This window comes from Sorex araneus, chromosome X, assembly GCF_027595985.1.
Source record: "Sorex araneus isolate mSorAra2 chromosome X, mSorAra2.pri, whole genome shotgun sequence".
Classification (NCBI taxonomy): Eukaryota; Metazoa; Chordata; class Mammalia; order Eulipotyphla; family Soricidae; genus Sorex; species Sorex araneus.
In genome coordinates this window covers 104,850,483-104,867,739 of record NC_073313.1, presented here as the reverse complement: position 1 = coordinate 104,867,739, position 17,257 = coordinate 104,850,483, and the positions used below count along the sequence as shown (strand labels likewise).

The 17,257-nt window shown below is 48.0% G+C and overlaps 1 protein-coding gene across 5 annotated transcripts in view; it reads left to right on the top strand.

Annotated features, from left to right (window-relative positions):
* The window catches only part of TSC22D3 (TSC22 domain family member 3), a 72,883-nt gene that overhangs the window by 250 nt on the left and 55,376 nt on the right, over window positions 1-17,257 (top strand). Inside the window, exons 1-2 of one of the 5 annotated variants that reach the window (XM_055122279.1) lie at window positions 257-378; window positions 1,336-1,770. In XM_055122279.1, the coding sequence (XP_054978254.1) occupies window positions 302-378; window positions 1,336-1,770 (512 nt within the window). In that variant the 5' untranslated portion in view covers window positions 257-301. Of the gene's footprint in view, window positions 1-256; window positions 379-603; window positions 785-888; window positions 1,062-1,335; window positions 1,771-17,257 lie in introns of those variants that run through there. The other 4 variants (XM_055122282.1, XM_004606313.3, XM_055122284.1 and 1 more) reach the window with 4 other exon arrangements.

Sequence of the window (17,257 nt, the reverse complement as noted above, 5' to 3'; positions counted from 1 at the left end):
GGTCGTGGAGGGAGAAAATGAGAAATGAAGGGGGGAAGTGAGGAGAAAAGGGGGGGGAATAGGAAATAAGGAAGAAAAACGAGGCAAGAACGGGGCACGAAGGAAAAGTGAGAGAGCAGAGATCAGTTGGGAAGCGAGAAAGGGGAAAACAAGCACAGGACGGCGAAAGAAGCGCGGCGTTTCTGGAAGGTGCATAGGGTGGGGGTGGGGGGATTGAGAAGAAACTTAAGGGGCGTGGGAAGACAGCCGGGGAACTGGCATTCCCGGAAGCCAGGATCTCTTCTGTAGGGGCTCAGAAAACATGTGGGAGGGAAGTACAGAAGACCGGAGCCGCGAGCCGAGCACGACCCCAGCCCGGCAGAGTGTGAGCGTGCCCCTGTGAGTTGGCTTTGAGGCGTTTCTCGGGTACTTCAGACGTGCCCTTTCAGACGCCAGGAACGGGCTCCTGCTCCTTTGCCCCCCCTCGCCGCCCCCGCCCGAGCTGACTAGCGGAGGGAGGTGGTTGAAGACTGAGGAGGGGCGCCGCGTCTCCTGCAGGGGGACCCCTTAGCGGTGGGACAGGCGCGACCGGCCCGCTCGCACAGCTCGATCTCAGGGTGGCGTGGCGGTCCCAAGTGGTGGCGTGTCCATTCCTGGCCGGGGATGCGCCTCAGCTAGAGGGCAGCGACCTGCAGCTCAAGGCGCGGGGCGCGGGGAGGCAGCTGCCCCACGCCCCGACACCCCGTAACGAGCCCGGAGTCCCAGCAGAAGCGCCGGGGTGCGAGCGCGATCGGTGACCACGCGGGTGCGCGGGCGGGGTGGGGCCCGGGTAGGGGCGTGGGACGGAGCCCGCGAGCGGGCCAGTGGCCGCAGGGGACGCGGGCGCCGGCCCCTCCGGGGTCATTTACATGCTGTCACAGCCCTGGGCTGACTCCTGGGCGTGCTGCTCGCCCGCTCGGCCGGCGCGGCCCGGGGAGCCCGAGAGCGGGAGAGCCGCGAGCCGGGGAGGGAGTGCAGCAGGGAGGGAGAGGGCGCGCCCGGCTCTCCCTCGGCCCCGTCGCCCGCCCTTCCTGCCGCCACAGGTCCGCCCGGAGCCCCGCTCCCACTTGGGAAACTTGGGACCGCGTGGGGCACCTCGCGGTGGGGGTGGGGGGGCGGCTCGGCCTCTGGAGGAGGGGTGGAGGGGGTGGAGGAGGAGGAAGTGAGCCCAAAGGATCTGCTCGGAGCTGTTTGTCCAGCTGTTGCTATTCGCACCCCGAACAGCGAGCCGCGAGCCGCGGAGCCAGCAGTGGGCCGTGGAGGCGAGGGTGACTAGCGTTGGGGGCGCTCATTTCCAACTCTTCTCCCCCTTGGCAGCGAGTCCACTTCAGACACCCTGGAGTCCCCTCAGGCTAGCCCGGAGGGCGCGCACCTGCCCGCCGACCCCGAGCGCGCCGGCCAGGCGGCCCCCGAGCCCGAGCCCGAGAAGATGGCCCAGCCGAAGAAGAGCGAGTGCCGCTCACCTGTCGGCCTCGACTGCTGCAACTGCTGCCTCGACCTGGCCCACCGCAGCGGCCTCCAGCAGGACAGCAGCGGGAACAACAACAACCCCGGCAGCCCCACCGTGAGCAACTTTCGGCAGCTGCAGGAGAAGCTGATCTTCGAGAATCTCAATACCGACAAGCTCAACAGCATAATGCGGCAGGATTCGCTCGAGCCCGTGCTGCGAGACCCCTGCTACCTGCTCAACGAGGGCATCTGCAACCGCAACATCGACCAGACTATGCTCTCCATTCTGCTCTTCTTCCACAGGTGGGTGGCCGGCCGGGCTGCTCGAGGGGGAATATGCAGGCTGGCGCAGGCGGCCTCTCGGCTTCTACTGGATCCCCCAGCGCTGCCCAAAGTGGGAGACCAGTGAAATCACCTCAGGCCCTGGAGAGGTTGACTCTGTGTGTGTGTGTGTGGTGGTGATGGTCTGGCAGTCCAGAGCTCTGTTTTTGCAGGGGCGGGGGACTGCAGAGGCTTTTCAAAGGGAGATGTTTAGAAAGTGGACAGCCCTAGATGGCTTGGGACAGGGTAGTTCACAGCATCCCTTTCTCAGAGGTGCACGTTTTCTCACTTAATTGTGGAGATGTGATTCTGCCTTGCGATGCTCTTGGGATCTGAGTTCCCTCTTCTCCAAAGCCCAGCCTCGAATATGCGAACTCAGGTGGAAACCGCAAGGACTTTGAAATTACTGAATGGCCCTGACTGAGAGTGCACAACAACAAAACGCTGTTCACTTGGCTGACTGCTACTATGGGCTAGGGTGGGGAGAAAGAAAACTTAGAAATCTATGAGAATTTCCGAAGACCCTGTATTTATGGGACTTGTGACTTTTTCCATAGATTACAGTCGTCTTTATTTGGAATGATAGTTTAAAACGCCGCCCCTGGGGGCAGGCAGGGGGAGAGTACAGAGAGTAAGGCATTTGCCATGCACACCCCAACCCGGGTTCGATTCCAGCACCCCATCTGGTACCTCAAGCACTGGCAGGAGTGATCCCTGAGCATAGAGCCAGGAATAAGCCCTGAGCACAGCCGGGTGTGACCCCAAAACCAAAATAAATAAAAACACCTTAGTATAGACTCCTTAAAAAGTAAAAGCTGCCCCAGGGACCGTCGTAAGGTAGGGTGGAGAATGAATCCATGTCACCTCAAGGGCTACTGAATACAGGTCAGACTTTCTGGAAAGCCCACAGGAGAAAAAGGAAAGGAATAAGGAGCAGAGAAATACAATGGGGAGATGCAAATTGCATGCTGTTCTCCAGGCCTTCAGACCCCCTGGTAAGAGTCTATCTTTGGGAGAGTGGGGTAGGGAGAGGTATCAACTGAGGTAGTTTAGTTTAGTGCCAGGGGTTGCAAATATAGGGGAAACATCGTGGATTTGCTGCTCTTAGAACCATCAAGTGTGTGTGTATGTGTGTGTATGTGTGTGTGTGTGTGTGTGTGATTTGATTCTTTCTCAACAATGAAGGTTATGTAAGAGAAAGAGAATTCTGCTCTTGGGAGACTGGTGTTGGAGTTCAGGTTGTGTCTCTGCCTCGCCACAGTGTAATCGTGAGTGTATTGCTCACTTGTCTCTTAAGTTTTCTTTTGAGTTCTGAGATTGCAGGTCTCCTGAGCAGATGGTGTGCTCAGACAAAGCACTGAAATGATTCCGAGCCCTCATAGACTAGTGGAAGAATTGGGTGGCACAAATAGAAACATTTAGAAGCCATCAAGAGGGGCTGGAGCTATAGTGCAAAGGGTAGGGTGTTTGCCTTGTTTGAGACAGATCCAGGTTCCCCAGGTTCCATCTCAACACCCGGTATGCCGCCCCCCCAGTGGGGCCAGGAGTGATCTCCAAGCACAGAAGCAGGAGTAAGCCCTGAGAACTATTAAGCGTGTCTGCCTCCCCCCCCCAAAAAAAAAACTCAACTGAAAAAAGCCATCTAGGAGAGCAGGAGCACTACCCTCACACTCAGAAAACTACGTTTGCATCCTCTTTCCCCAAGGCAACATTTCCTCCCCCATCCAGGCACACATCTCTTCCCATAGCTTCAGCCCCACAAGTTTCTGGAGAGGGGATTGGCCAAGCTGTCCATTACCTTAGCATGATTGTAACAAGTTGTATGTCTCAGGCTTTTCCAAGTTGTCAAAGCCCTTTCCCATCTATGATTTCACTTGAGGAAGCAAAAGATCACATTGTCTCAAATTGGCTGCATTCTGAACAGGTTTCCAGGCAATCTTCATTCCAGGTGTAAGATCACTTGCAAGTGTGTTCGACTCCAGTCCCTAGAGACTGGAAACCATGCCTAGCTAAAAGCCCCAAGGATCCCCTGGATTGCTCAGACAATGGCATTGGGGGAGTGGTGCCAGACACCTGGGGGGAAAACCTGTCTGTAAATGACCTTGATGAATTGCAAGAATGGGTTGAGGTTCCTAGGTTCAAGACCTAGAATGGTGGGCACTAGGAAACTGAAAACAGGAAGATGAAAGTGTTCCGTGTGCTGCACTCTGCCTGTGCTGCACTCTGCGTACTTTGGGAGGCTTCCTGGCTGGCTTGCCTGAATAGAGACCACCTCTACCAGGTTCTCTATTGACATCTGGCTCTGGGTGCTGTTGTGTGTGATGGTGGTGTTGCGGGAAAGCATGTCCTAGGGGCATTGGTGCCAGAAGATTGGTGAATGTGTGGGAAGGTATGCTTTGCATCCTCAACTGCTGAGCAACAAGCCTCCAGACTTCTGCTAGGCTAGGGAGTGACAGGGTACTGTGGCTCTTAAAGTTGTAGCAGGATCCAACATTCAGCTTCTGCACTTTCCCTTGGCTACTGGGACTTCAGAGATTTGAGATTCTGATTTTGGTTTAGATTTTCCTCAGTATGAAAAGCTCATTAGCATGAAGGAGACTGTTTTTACTAGTTGCAGGGCTTCTCCAAAGTGAAAAAGTTCCTTTCTTCTTTAATGTATATTTGCTGCTGCTGCTACTGCTGCTGCTTCTGTGTGTGTGAGTGTGTGTGAGTGTGTGTGTTTGTGTTGTGTGTGCGCGTGCGTGTGCACACGCACATTTTTCTGGAGATCAAATCCAGGTCTCATGTATTCAAGGCTTTGCCACCAACTCCCATTCCAGACCGTATTTATTTTTTAATTTCTTAAAATTTGGGGCTAGGAATGTGGCTCAGGGGTTGAGTACTTGCCTTGCTTTCATGTGAAGCCCTGGGTTGGATGCCTGACTACACCAAATTTTTTTTCAAGATCTTACTCTTCCCAAGAGGAATAGACACAGAATGATCTCTCTTTATGCGAGACATGAAAAAACAGAATAGACCAATAATGATGCCCCAAAGCAAGAGACACTGAGAATTTGTCTTTTTATTAGACCACAGCTGGACTCTGTATTCAGGAATCCCCTGGCAGTGCTCAGGGGACCAGATAGGATTTTGGGGATTAAACCTGGTTAGGCAGTGTACAAAGCAATCACCCAACTGCCTGTACTGTCTCTCCAGCCCTGAGAACTTGTCTTCAGTAGGAAGCTTTCCACTGGGGTGGGGAGTGTGGAAGAGAGACCCTGGGACAAAGAGAGTAATAGACACAGAGGTAAAGGATGTAGTGCTGGAGTAGTTCATGTATGAAATCCTACAACTGTTTGTAAAACACAGTGCCCAAAATTGGAAAAAATAATCTCCTTCCCTTTTCTGTTGTGGTGATGACAAGGGCCACACATTTGGTTTTAGTGCTGGCATTAGCTGTGCTGTCATGCTTCAGCACACTTGATTATGGTGCTTGCAAACTCAGTTGAAGTGTGTGCATGAGCGTAGTTGTGGTTCACCCTAACGTTGCACACTTCGTTGTGATACTGGGGATCCCAAGCAGTAGGTGCCACCTAATGGGCTTCCTGATGGAACTTGGTGTGTTGGGGCAGTGCTGGGGATCCAACTTAGGGCTTCGAATTTGCAAGGCATTCTATCACTAAGCTCTCCTAGGCACCAAAAATATTTTATTTTTGACTTGCTGTGTGATCTGTGCTCTTAGCTTCATATCTCAGCCATCATTTTCACTCCTTGTTCTGTTTCATGATTTAAGATTTTGAAGTCCTGCTTGGGGGTGTTTTCCCTTGAATTTGTCTGCCTGGAAGACCACTTCTGGAGAGTCCCCCTGCCCTTCCCTCTGTAACTTTTCTGCCGTTTGTGCCCCTGTCTTTGTGTCTATGGGCGCCTATACTCTTTGGAAGAAGGGTGTGGCACATTCTTGATTTCTATCTGCTTTGTCTGCTTTGACCTGTCCCAGCCTCTCAGCTTTGCTCTTGGTTTCCTTGGAACAAGAGTGTAAGCAATTTAAGGGTAGGGCTGTGTTTTATACAGCTGTTTAGTTTTCCTATGGCTTCTAGTTAACACAGACAGTATTTGGAGAGGTGAGGGGATTTGAAAAATTGTTTAAAACCTGGCTGGAGAGAGAGGACAGCAGGTAGAGTGCTCACCTTGTATGAGGTAGACTGATCAAGATTTAATCCCAGATACCCCACAGGTTTCCCCGAGTATACCAGGAATGATCCCTGAGCACGGAGCCAGGAGTAAGCCTTAAGCATCTCTGGGTTTAGTCCCAAAACCCAAAAAAGTTCAAAACCAATAATGAAGGGCTGGAGAGACAGTATACAGATAGTAAACACTTGCTCTTTGCATAGCTAGCCCCAGTTCAATTGTTGGCACCATGTGTGGTCCACCCCCCAAGCATTTCCAGGAGTGATGCATGAGCACAGAGCCAGGAGAAAGCCCAGAACAGAGCAGGGTGTGGCTTAATTTCCCTCCCCCCTCACCAAAATAGTAAAATTCATGATTAAACTGACAACTCTTTGTTGATGTGGTTCTGTGTAGAGATTGTACAATTTTTAGCTATGGGAAAATTCCTATTGAGGTTTAAATATGATTTTATTTTGTTTTAATCATGTGAAATAGTGCAAGTAGTCTAATAGACATTGGATAGGTATATGTACTTGCAGATCAATTATAAGGACCCACAGTTGATTGATATTTAAATGATATTTCCAGTAGTTTGGAGCCTCAACTATGGGTGACAATATGATATGTTTTGCGGGGGCCACATGCAGTGCTCAGGGCTTACTTACTCCTTGCTCTGTGCTCAGAGGTTACTGCTGGCAAGCTCAGGGTACCATGTGGGGTGCTGGGGATCAAACCTGGGTCGGCTGCATGCAAGTAAAGCGCCCTGCTGTACTATCTTTCTAGACCCATGGGTTTTTTTGAGCCATACCCAGAAGTTCTCAAAACTTATTCCTGGCTCTGTGATCAGGTATTACTTCTGGTGGTACTTGGTGCACCATGTGTGGTGTTGGGGATCAAATGGGTCAGTCATGTGCATGACAGTTGTCTTAATTGTGGTACTGTCTCTCTGGCCCACAAGATATGTTTTAAATACTGCCCCTTCTATCTTTCTTTTCTGTTGTTTTTTTTGGGTTGCCACACCTAGTTGTGCTTGGGATCTGTGTTCACCTGCTTGGGCTCAGGAGACTGTATATAGTGCCAGGGATCAAACTCTGGGTCAGCTGTCTGCAAGGCGAGCACCTTAAACCCTGTCCTATCTTTCCAGCCCACTACTGCTTCTATCTTGTTAGGCTACTAATAACTATAACAGATTAATGACTAACATTTATTGGGTGTTTAGAACATGTACTAAACATTCTATCTGCATAATCTCATTTAATGTTTACACCAAAGCAATGAAGTACTATTATGACCTTCCTTCATCTTATAATGAAGGAAACTGAGTTCCCGGGAAAATTAAGTGACTTTCCCCAGGCCTTACAATGAAAAGCAAACCCAAAATTTCACCCAAGATCAGTCAGATACTAAAAACTATCTGTGAAGAAAGAATTGCTAAGCAGGGGTCAATATTAGCTCAGATACTAACCAAATGGTCACTATGTCCTTCTTAGGTAAGATGAACAACTTTTGTGGTTGGAACATAAACTTCTAATGCTCAAACTGGCACATTCTCAAGAAAACTGGAATGGTTGGTCACCCCATTCTTTTTTTTGGCTTCTTGGGTCACACCCGGCGATGCACCAGGGTTATTCCTGGCTCATGCACTCAGGAATTAACTCCTATCAGTGCTCAGGGGACCATATGCGATGCAGGGAATCGAACCCGGGTCGGCCGCGTGCAAGGCAAATGCCCTACCCGCTGTGCTATCGCTCCATCCCCGAGCCACCCCATTCTTATAGGGCTCTTTCTTGCCATTTACATAGGCTTCTAAAACTGAAAAACGGGATAGGAGCACAGGTGCTTAAGCAATTTCCTTGTGCTCTGCTGACAACGGTTAGGTTCCTAGCACTGCATATTGTCCCCAAAGCAGCAACACCCAGGGTGCTCAATGGCTCCTCCTAACTCAGTGCTCTGGGTGGAAGTGTTCAATTCTACTAGTGCTTATGGAATCATGGTGCCAGGGGTCAATCTTGGAGCTCCTGCATGCAAATCATTGCTCCATCACTTCAAGCTATCCCCCAGTCCCCTATATAATTTCTTCTTTTGGTGGGGTCAAGAGGGGTCTGTCTCCCAGTTGGTGCTCAGGAGGTCCAGGAGTCCGCACCAGATATTCTTAGCTAACCCGGTTGGTGGTTCAATACAAGCACCCAAGGCTGACATACTGCTTGCTTGGAACGTGCAGTGCTGAGGTTACCTATGTCACCCAGCAGTACTTGGGAGACTTCTGGGACTGTAGCTGGCAATATGTGGGGGCCTGTGTGATGCCAGGAATTGAACCAGGGTGGTGCTGCTGTGCTATTTCCCAACTCTTCTTTAGCAATTTCTAATGAGCCCTCTTCTGCCTCAAGTTCCTGAGCATACCAGCTCAGTATGGTCAGAGATACTCTGAATTCCTCTGTAAAAAGCCTTAAAAATCTGCCTTTAAGCTTCTAATCTGATCCCCACACTTAAATGCTCAGGAAACAATATTAAATATCTCTCATTGCTTTATGTGTGCTAATTCATTTCACTTGCTTTATTAAGCTAATATAGGCTAGCTGAAGGAAAGAGTATAGATTGAGATGGTGGTTTTCACGGAAATTTTGCATAAAAACATTTCTTGTGCTTCTCTGAGTCTTAGAACTAGTGATTTCATAAATGTATATTCCTGGAGCTGACTTGTAAGGATGTAATCACTTACACAGTATGGTTTCAGTGGCAAAACTATTCTCCTGCCAGCCTACATATGCGGTAGTCCTAAATTCATATTTGAAGACTCAGTTCTCTGTATGCACAGCACCTAACATCCCTCTTCCATAGCTCAAGCGGTAAAGTATGCAGACCACACTGTGAGAAACCCCGAATTAAGAGCCTGCAAACCTTTTGTCAACGAATTTGCCGTTTGATTTTGAGGATGGAATTCTTTGCTGTCCAGCGGTTTTGGGTTTCTGTGTGGTTAAGCGTGTCATTCTTTGCCTTTGTGAATTTTGCTTTTGGTATTGAGCTTCGAAAGTTCTTCCCTACCTAGCCCAAGGTAATTTAAAATAACTATTTCCTGAGTGCCTAGTGGTCTGACAAAGAATAGGTACTCTGGAATTAAAGCACATTCTCTGTTAAAAGCACAAATGCATTTGCCAACTTAACATTCATGGTTTGGATATCTCTCATGAAAACCCCAGCATGGAAGAAATTGTCTTTTTGCTGAGGAACAAATGTGAATTCCATATACTAGGAGAATTTTGCTAGTGCTCTATCAGCATTTATTTGAGTGTGGTGCGTACTATATACGTGTACATATATTGAACGTATAGCAGTAAAAAAATATGTGACATAAAATTTAATCATTTTGATCATTTTAAGTATACAGTTCAGTGGCATTAGGGCCATTAACAGTGTTGTGTATTGCCGCCACTATCCATTTCCACAACTTTGTCATTATCCCAGACAAAAATTCTGTACCTATTCAACAATGACTCCCCATTCCTCTTTCCCACAGTCTCTGGTAACATCTTGTCTGCTCTCTGTCTTTATGAATATTTCTATTCTAGATAATTTATGGATGTGGAATTGTGCCATATACAGCCTTTTATGTCTAGCTTCTTTCACTGACAATAATGTTTTCAAGTTTCATCCATGTTGTTGCATGTAATAGCCCTTCACTCTGTTACCTTTGTCTCACAGCCCTTATTCTCTCTAGCAGCAGGCTGTCTTTTCATTATGATTGTACTTTACTTTCTTACACAAAAGTTTTTCAAGTTAATGTATATCTAATGGTTTTGTTTTATTTTTGTTTTGTCTTGCCCCATTGGGATCACATTTCCAAAGACATTCCGCGTACCCCCACCCCGTTTTTTGTGTTCCAGAGACAAGATGGTGACAGGGTGATGAGGATTAAACCTGGGGCTTCTGTGGAGCTAGAGAAAATAATACAGCAGGGAAAGCACTCGCCTTGTATGCAGCTGACCCAGGCTTGATCTCAGCACCACATAGGGGTCACTGAGCACCACCAGGAGTGGTCCCTGAGTACTCACTACTGAGTGTAGCCCCCAAGTCCCCCCAAAACCCACTAAATAAACCTGGAAGCATGCAGTTTAGCCCTCTGAGTCACCTCCCTGGCCCTTCAAGGACAGTTCTAATGCTGATGTCTTGGAACGTTTCACCTGTTATCATCTATGTATGTACTTTAGGGTTCAGGTCTTACATCCAGGTCTTGCACATTATAAATTTATTTTTGTGTAGGGAATTAAAAAGTAACCTAGTTTCAGTCTTTTTGTCTGTCCAGTTTTCCCAGTGCTATTTGTTAAAAGAGATTTTCCTTCCTTCGTTGTATAGTATGTGCTCCTTTGTCTTAGATAAAATGTCAGTAAATGTGTGGGTTTATTTCTGGACTTGAGATTCTATTCCTTTGATCCATAAGACTATATTTTTTACTTTACTACAAGTAGGTTTTAATCACTACCACTTTAAAGTTTAGTTTAAAGTTAAAAATATTACTTCATTTCCTATATTCCCTCAGAATTATTTTAGCTTTTTTAGGTTTGTATAAGTTCATACAACCCTTGTTTTGTTGTCATTATTACTTGAAAAAGTATTAAAATTTTTGTTTAGCGTTGCACTAAATCTGGATATTGCTTTTAGGAAAGTGACTATATTTTTACTTTATTACTCCTCCCCTATTCATATATACCTGGAATATATTTCCATTTTCTTTGGTGGGAGGGTAGGTTGGGCCACACCCAGCAGTGCTTGAAGGCTGTTTAGGAGGGATCTTGCAGTGCTGAGTATTGAACAAGGGTCAGCCATTTTTTGTTTGTCTTGGGGCCACATCTAGTAGTGCTCAGGGCTTACTCATGGATTTGTACTCAGGGATCACTTCTGGTGGGTTTGAGGGTATATGGGATGCCGGGGACCAAACTCTGGTTGGTCACTTACAAAGCAAGTACCCTACCTCTGTACTATATCTCTAGCCCCAGAGTCATTTTAAGGCCAACACCTGAACCCTTGTACTATCTCTCCGGTTCCATGTCTCAATGTCTTATTCTGTGTATTTGGGGGGTCAGAGGTATTTTAAGCGATATCTGGCTCAGTGTTTGGGGACACTCTGGGTCTCCTGCATGCAAGGCGTGTGCTCAGATCTTTGAGTCATCTCTTTAGTCTTTGTTTCACAACTTTTTTATTTGCATAGAAATGTAACAGATTTTTGTATATTGATTTTGTAACTGGCCACTTAGCTATACTCATTATCTTACTGTCTTTTAATGGTGTTTTCTATATATGTTATCAGATAATTTGTAAATAATTATAGCTTTGCTTCATTTTTGATATGGATTCCTTTCTTCTTCTTGTCTAATTGCTTTCACTAAGACTAATGCTAAGTTAAAAAGAACTGGTTAGTGTGGGAAGTCTTGTCTTATTCTTGATTTTAAAGACAAAGCTTTCCATTTCTTATCTCTGAATGATATATGAGCCATGGATTTGTGTATAGCCTTTACTACACTTGGGGATGTTTCTTCTCTTCTTACTTGAGTTTTTAATTCATAATTTTAGCATTTGTCTTTCAACCCAGATGTGATCCTCCACTCACCTTCAGTAAATATGCATGAAACTCATGAAATAAATAAGCTTGTCTGTTTCTTTGGGTAAACATCTTATTCTCCCTATCAGTTGCAGTGCTAGTCTTTATAAGGAAAAGAAAGCTAAAATCTTTAAGGAAAGCTCACTTTGTGTGCTTCTCACTGCATCTTCTTTTGGGGTGACAGTTCCCCCACTTCCCCATAATGCATAGTGTTCTCTGAGGCGAGGCTGGGATTCTTCTTGCAAAGACTGTGCTGGAACAGGATATGGAGGATGAGAGCGCCAGAGTCTGTGTGTAAGGTTCTTGATCTCGAAGTTAACAAGACCAGAGCAGGAATTACCTTTTCCCCTTGATATTACTAGTCGGGCCCAAGAGGCCAGGCATCAGGAAAAAAAAACCCAAAAAACTCTTGCAGGGTGACCTTATTTCTCTTCCTGCCGGAAGAAAAGTTTAAAACTCTGCTGATGTTTGCCCTCCTGATAAATGAACAAGCTTGCTATTCCAGGTAGAGTGTTGGCTTCTTCCCAAAACAGGACCCGAAGGCCAGGCATCTGGATAAATGGAGATGGATGCATCAGGTCAAGACTTCTAGATTCTCTGGGTCTCAAAAGTGATGGCGCCCAGCAAAGCCTTTACCCACAGCCTGTGGGCTGGTTTAGAGGCGTGAGGTCAGCCGTGTCTGCACTTGGTGGTGGCCATTGCACTGTTTGCTCATCATGACTCTGCTCCTACCTGAACTTTCTCCTCTTATGTAAGGTATCCCTCAAGATAACTACAAAGCCATAATCTGCTGTGACTGGCTGCGTTTACATAACCAGTTGGATAGGGCCATTTGGTAGCCTCTTGAGCCTTAGAGAAGCCAAAGTGGAGAGTGAGATGGGAAATTTGGACAGAACCATTTGGTGAGGACTCAGTGCATGCATGGGAGAGCATTTACCACAAATATGAAAAGTCCCTTTTAGATAAAGACAGCAATGAAGGTCCAGGACATGTTGTACTGTTCAGTGCCTATGACAATGGGTCAAGGGTTAGGGTTTCACTGTGGGGTCACAGCTTTGGCAGAGCAAGTTCTTCACAGAACTCTGAGGGTTAATACGACCCCTGGGAAGACCAGCGGGTCAGCAAGGGTGGCGCCGAACGGGAAGCATCCCATGATGCAGACACTAACCCAAGGGGAAGCAAGAAGCAAGAGCTGGAATCAAGTTTGGTCAATGATGGTCCAGGCATGCAATCAGCAATTATTCCCTGGGAGCCACTTTCCTCTAATAGGCTTAGCCTGAAATCAGACCCTACCTCCCACCTTCCCCCATCCTTCTTTGAAAGAAAAATTCACTCACAAAATAGCCTGGGGTGTTCAACCCACTTCCTCTTGTCTTCTCTTCAGGGGAGATGGAGAGCAGCTGCTTAGGAGTCTGGCTGGGATTCCTGCGCGGCTCCAGTGATCTAGACTAGTTATAGCTATCCTGGGAAAGAACCGGGTGAGAAGCAAAAGGCAGGAAAGCGGTTCCATGCCTTCTTCCTGGCTTCACCTCTACCCCCAAAGTTACACGCACACGCACACACACATACACACACAACACATTCCCCTTCCTGATTTAACCCCTAACCCCAAATACACACACAGTTACCCCTTCCTGACTTAACTCCTACCCCCAAACACACACACACACACACACACACACACACACACACCACACTGTCCCCTTCCTGACAACCCCTACACACACACTCACACAAGTTTCTCCTTCCTGACTTAACTTTTAACCCCAAATACACACACGGTTTCCCCTTCCTGACTTAACTCCTACCCCCAAACACACACACACACACACACACACAGAAGTTTCTCATTCTTCCTGACTTAACCTCTAACCCCAATACACACGCACACAGTTTCCCCTTCCTGATTTAACCTTTATGCCCAATCACACACACACACACACACACACAGTTTTCCCTTCCTGACTTAACCTCTACCCCCAAACACACACACAGTTTAACCTTCCTGAAACACACACACACACACACACGCACACACACACACACAGTTTCTCCTTCCTGACTTAACATCTGACCCCAAGTACAGACTCACACACACATATAGAGTTTCCCCTTCCTTACCTAACCCCTACCACCAAATACACATAGTGTCTCCCTTTTGGCTTAACCCCTACCCACCCACCCCCACACAGTCTTCTTACACACAGTGTATTGCACTTAACATTTACATGCCAACAGTCTCCCAAACACAGTGTCTCCTTCCAGATTTAACCCCTACTCCTCCAACACACACGTACACACCAGTGTTTGCTTCCTGGCTTAACCCCTATCCACTGCCACACAGTCTCCTACACACAAGTCTCCTACACACAGTGTTTCCTGGCTTAATCCTTACACCCCCCCCATACAGTGTCTCCTTCCTGGCTTAACCCCTTACCCCCCATACACACACAATCTACACACAATGTCTCTTTCCTGGCTTAACCCCTACTCCCCTCACACACAGTCTCCTACACACATAGTATCTCCTTCCTGGTTTAACCCCTATCCCAAACACACACACACACACACACACACACACACACACACACACACCTCCCTCTAGTCTCCCTCTAGACTAGGCTGGGCCTAGGCCAGCCTGAGGGCCCTGACTCATATTTCCTATAGTCCCCTTATGTAACAGCCAGGTTTCTAAGGCATCAAGCTGCTGCTTGCTTTGAGGCAGACTTCCCTGGGGCCAGGTATTCAGAAGTCTGCTGGGGGGGCATCTAAGGAGATGGGAGGGGGGGTCTAAGGACAGCTCCTCATATTTGGAAAAGCCTTGTATGCTGAGGGGCACGTTCCAGGCCACAGAGTTGATTCCCTGAAGCCCCATGCTCAGCAGCAAATGTAAGCAGGACATTGAGCTGCTATGGACTTCAATGTGACTTGGGATGGGGTGGGGGAGGGAAGGGGATCAAGATTCCCTCTAACATTTTTATTTGCCCAGGCAGAAAGGTTTACTGGAAGCGTGGGGGAGTATTTATGTATATATTTATTTTGTTCCTAGGGCTTACTTTTGACTCTGTGTTCAGGGATCGCTTCTGGCTGGGTTTGGGAAATCATGTGGAGTACTGGGGATTGAACCCTGAAAAGCTGCATGCAAGGCAAGCACTTTACCTGCTGTACTGTCTCTTCAGCCCCTGGGGGAGCTATTTCAAGGAAAGCGCTTAAAAATCCCAGTCTCAGCATACTGTCTCTGAAGTTTCAAAAGATTATGTCTGGCCTGAACTCAAAGTAAGCTTTATCTGTTTTCCCGATATATTCAGAAATTTATATTGTGCATCTAAGCCCCCAGCATAGTTGGGATAGCTGGATTGTGTGACATATTCCTCTATTACGTTCATTAGGCTCCAGTCAATACAGAGTGGTCTGATTTAACTCATATTCTGTACCCTCAAAGCTTATACAGAAACCAATAGGTCAGTTTCCCTTTCTTTCTCTTTGCCCAGCCTGTGTTCATACGTGGACAGCTTATAGTTGGGAACACTGTTCTCTGGTCTGATAAAAAGAAGATTCGGGACATCACGGGACATCACCCAGGAGGCATGGGAAGAACCCCAATTTGTATCCTCAGATTAGATTCCCTGTATTCTTAGATAAGTGCAGCACCATCACCAACTCAGTGCTCAAAGTTGCTTGATACTGCTTATTTCTTCTGGATCACAACCAGAATCCAGTGAAAACTGGGGAGGAGGAGGTAAAGAGGAGGTGCAGAATTGTACTTTCATGAGACCTCTCCTAGGCTGTCTTCAAGGCCCCTTGCTTTTCCCTATCTTCACCCCACTCCTTTCAGTGCAATCCTTAGGTAAAATAAAGGAAAACCCTACTCAGTCATATGGCAACATAGCATTCCTTCCCCGGTGCCCAGAGAAATGAATGAGGACAGCACCCCATTTGGCCTTGTACTGAGCAACCTAGCATGTCAGTTAATCATCCCATCAGTTATTGACCAGGGCCTACAACTGATCAAATGACCACAGCACATTTTGTGGGATACCTGCCCTACCGAACACTGTAGAAGGAAGACATGGAGGCGGAAGAGGCAGAGGCCAAGATTGTGGGTCGCTCGGCACGTAGCTGGGGAAGTGGAGCTGCTAAACGAGAGGCGGGGGAACAAAGCAGTCCCTTGACAGAAAGGCCCCAAGGTTACTGCTCACTACTCCCTGTGTCCGCCTGTCCGGAACTTGGGCACTGCTTCATGCCAACAAGGAAGGGAGAGTTCCTTTGTGGCAGTGGCTTCCAGTAGGGCGTTGAAGATGGGTCAGCTTTGGCAACATGGAATCAGCAACAGGCCGCCTGGTTGGAAGACCGGAAGGGAACCTTGCCAACTGAGTGGGGCTCATGGGTAGGCAGGGGCTGGCCTTGGGGTGGGGACAGAGAGGAATACTTTCTATTCTTTTGGAGCTGGGCTGGCAGCCAGGGTCACCAGGATTCAGCAGCAAGAAAGAAGGGCCCACTCTTGCCCTTCACTTGTTGCCTCTTTCTGATTTGGGGCCAATTGACCCCAATTCACTCTCATTAAAAAATTGTTTGGTGAGGAGCCACTCCAGGTGGTGGTCAGGGGAACCATGGGATTCCAGGAGACAAACCTGGGGCTCCCACTTGCAAAGCATGCACTTAGCCCTTTCTTGTCTGTTTTGGCTTGAGACCACAACCAGCTCTGCTCATGGCTTACTTCTAGATCTGTGCTTAAGGATTATTCCCGGCGAGGATCGGGGGCTCCTATGTGGTGCTGGGGATGCAAACCGGGAGTTAGCCATGTTCAAGACAAGCACCTTTAGGTCCTGTACTATCTTTACTGATCACGTGTAGCCCCTTAAGTCATGTCCCCGGCTCCCCACTCCACTCTTCAGGGTTCTGGCTTTGCCTTAAGTTAGGTGGGTACCTTCAGGGCCAGGAGCAGAAAGAAACCTCTTCTGGGTGCCTGAAGAATCAAAGCCCACTAGAGCCAGGAGGGATGAGCTTGGGCGTGAAGCCAAGGATATAGGCATCCAAGGAAAGCTGGGGTGGGGTGTCAGGGTCAGGCTTCACATCTTTGCACCTCCAGCCTGGGTGTCCACAAGGGCCCTTCTGAGGTGGGTATATCAGAAAAGGGGGCCGGTCGAGGTGCTTCCATGTCCAAGACTCTCTCTGTAGTGTTGTTTTCACTGAGCTCATACCTTACTCAAAGACTTATTCCCCTCCTTTCCTCCCTCCCTCCCTTCTTCCCTCTCTCCCTCCCTCTCTTTCTCTCTCTTTTTGATTCAGCTCCACATCCAGTGTCGTGCAGGGCTTACAACTGGCTCTGTACTCAGGGATTACTCCTGGTGGGGCTTCAGGGATTACTCCCAGGGGACCATCTGAGGTACCAAGGATAGAACTTGGGTCAGCCTCGTGCAAGACAAGTGCCCTGCCCACTGAACTATTGCTCCAGCTTCAAAGACTTTTTTTCTAGATGTTCTATAAATGCAGGCCAAGAGTCAGGGCTGAGGAAGCATGGGAGCCTCAAGCTGATAGGAAAGGAGAGAGGTGGTCAAAGGCACCAGTGAGGTTCCACAGGGATGGAAGGTCAGTGATGGTCAGTGGTCCAGCCTGGTTTTCTAGGATCCTCTCACTCACCTAGCATCTCCACCCCTCTATCCATTTCCACCTGGAGAATTTGCATGGTAGTTTATGAATAAGATGCGTCAAAGCCAGTATTCCTTGAGC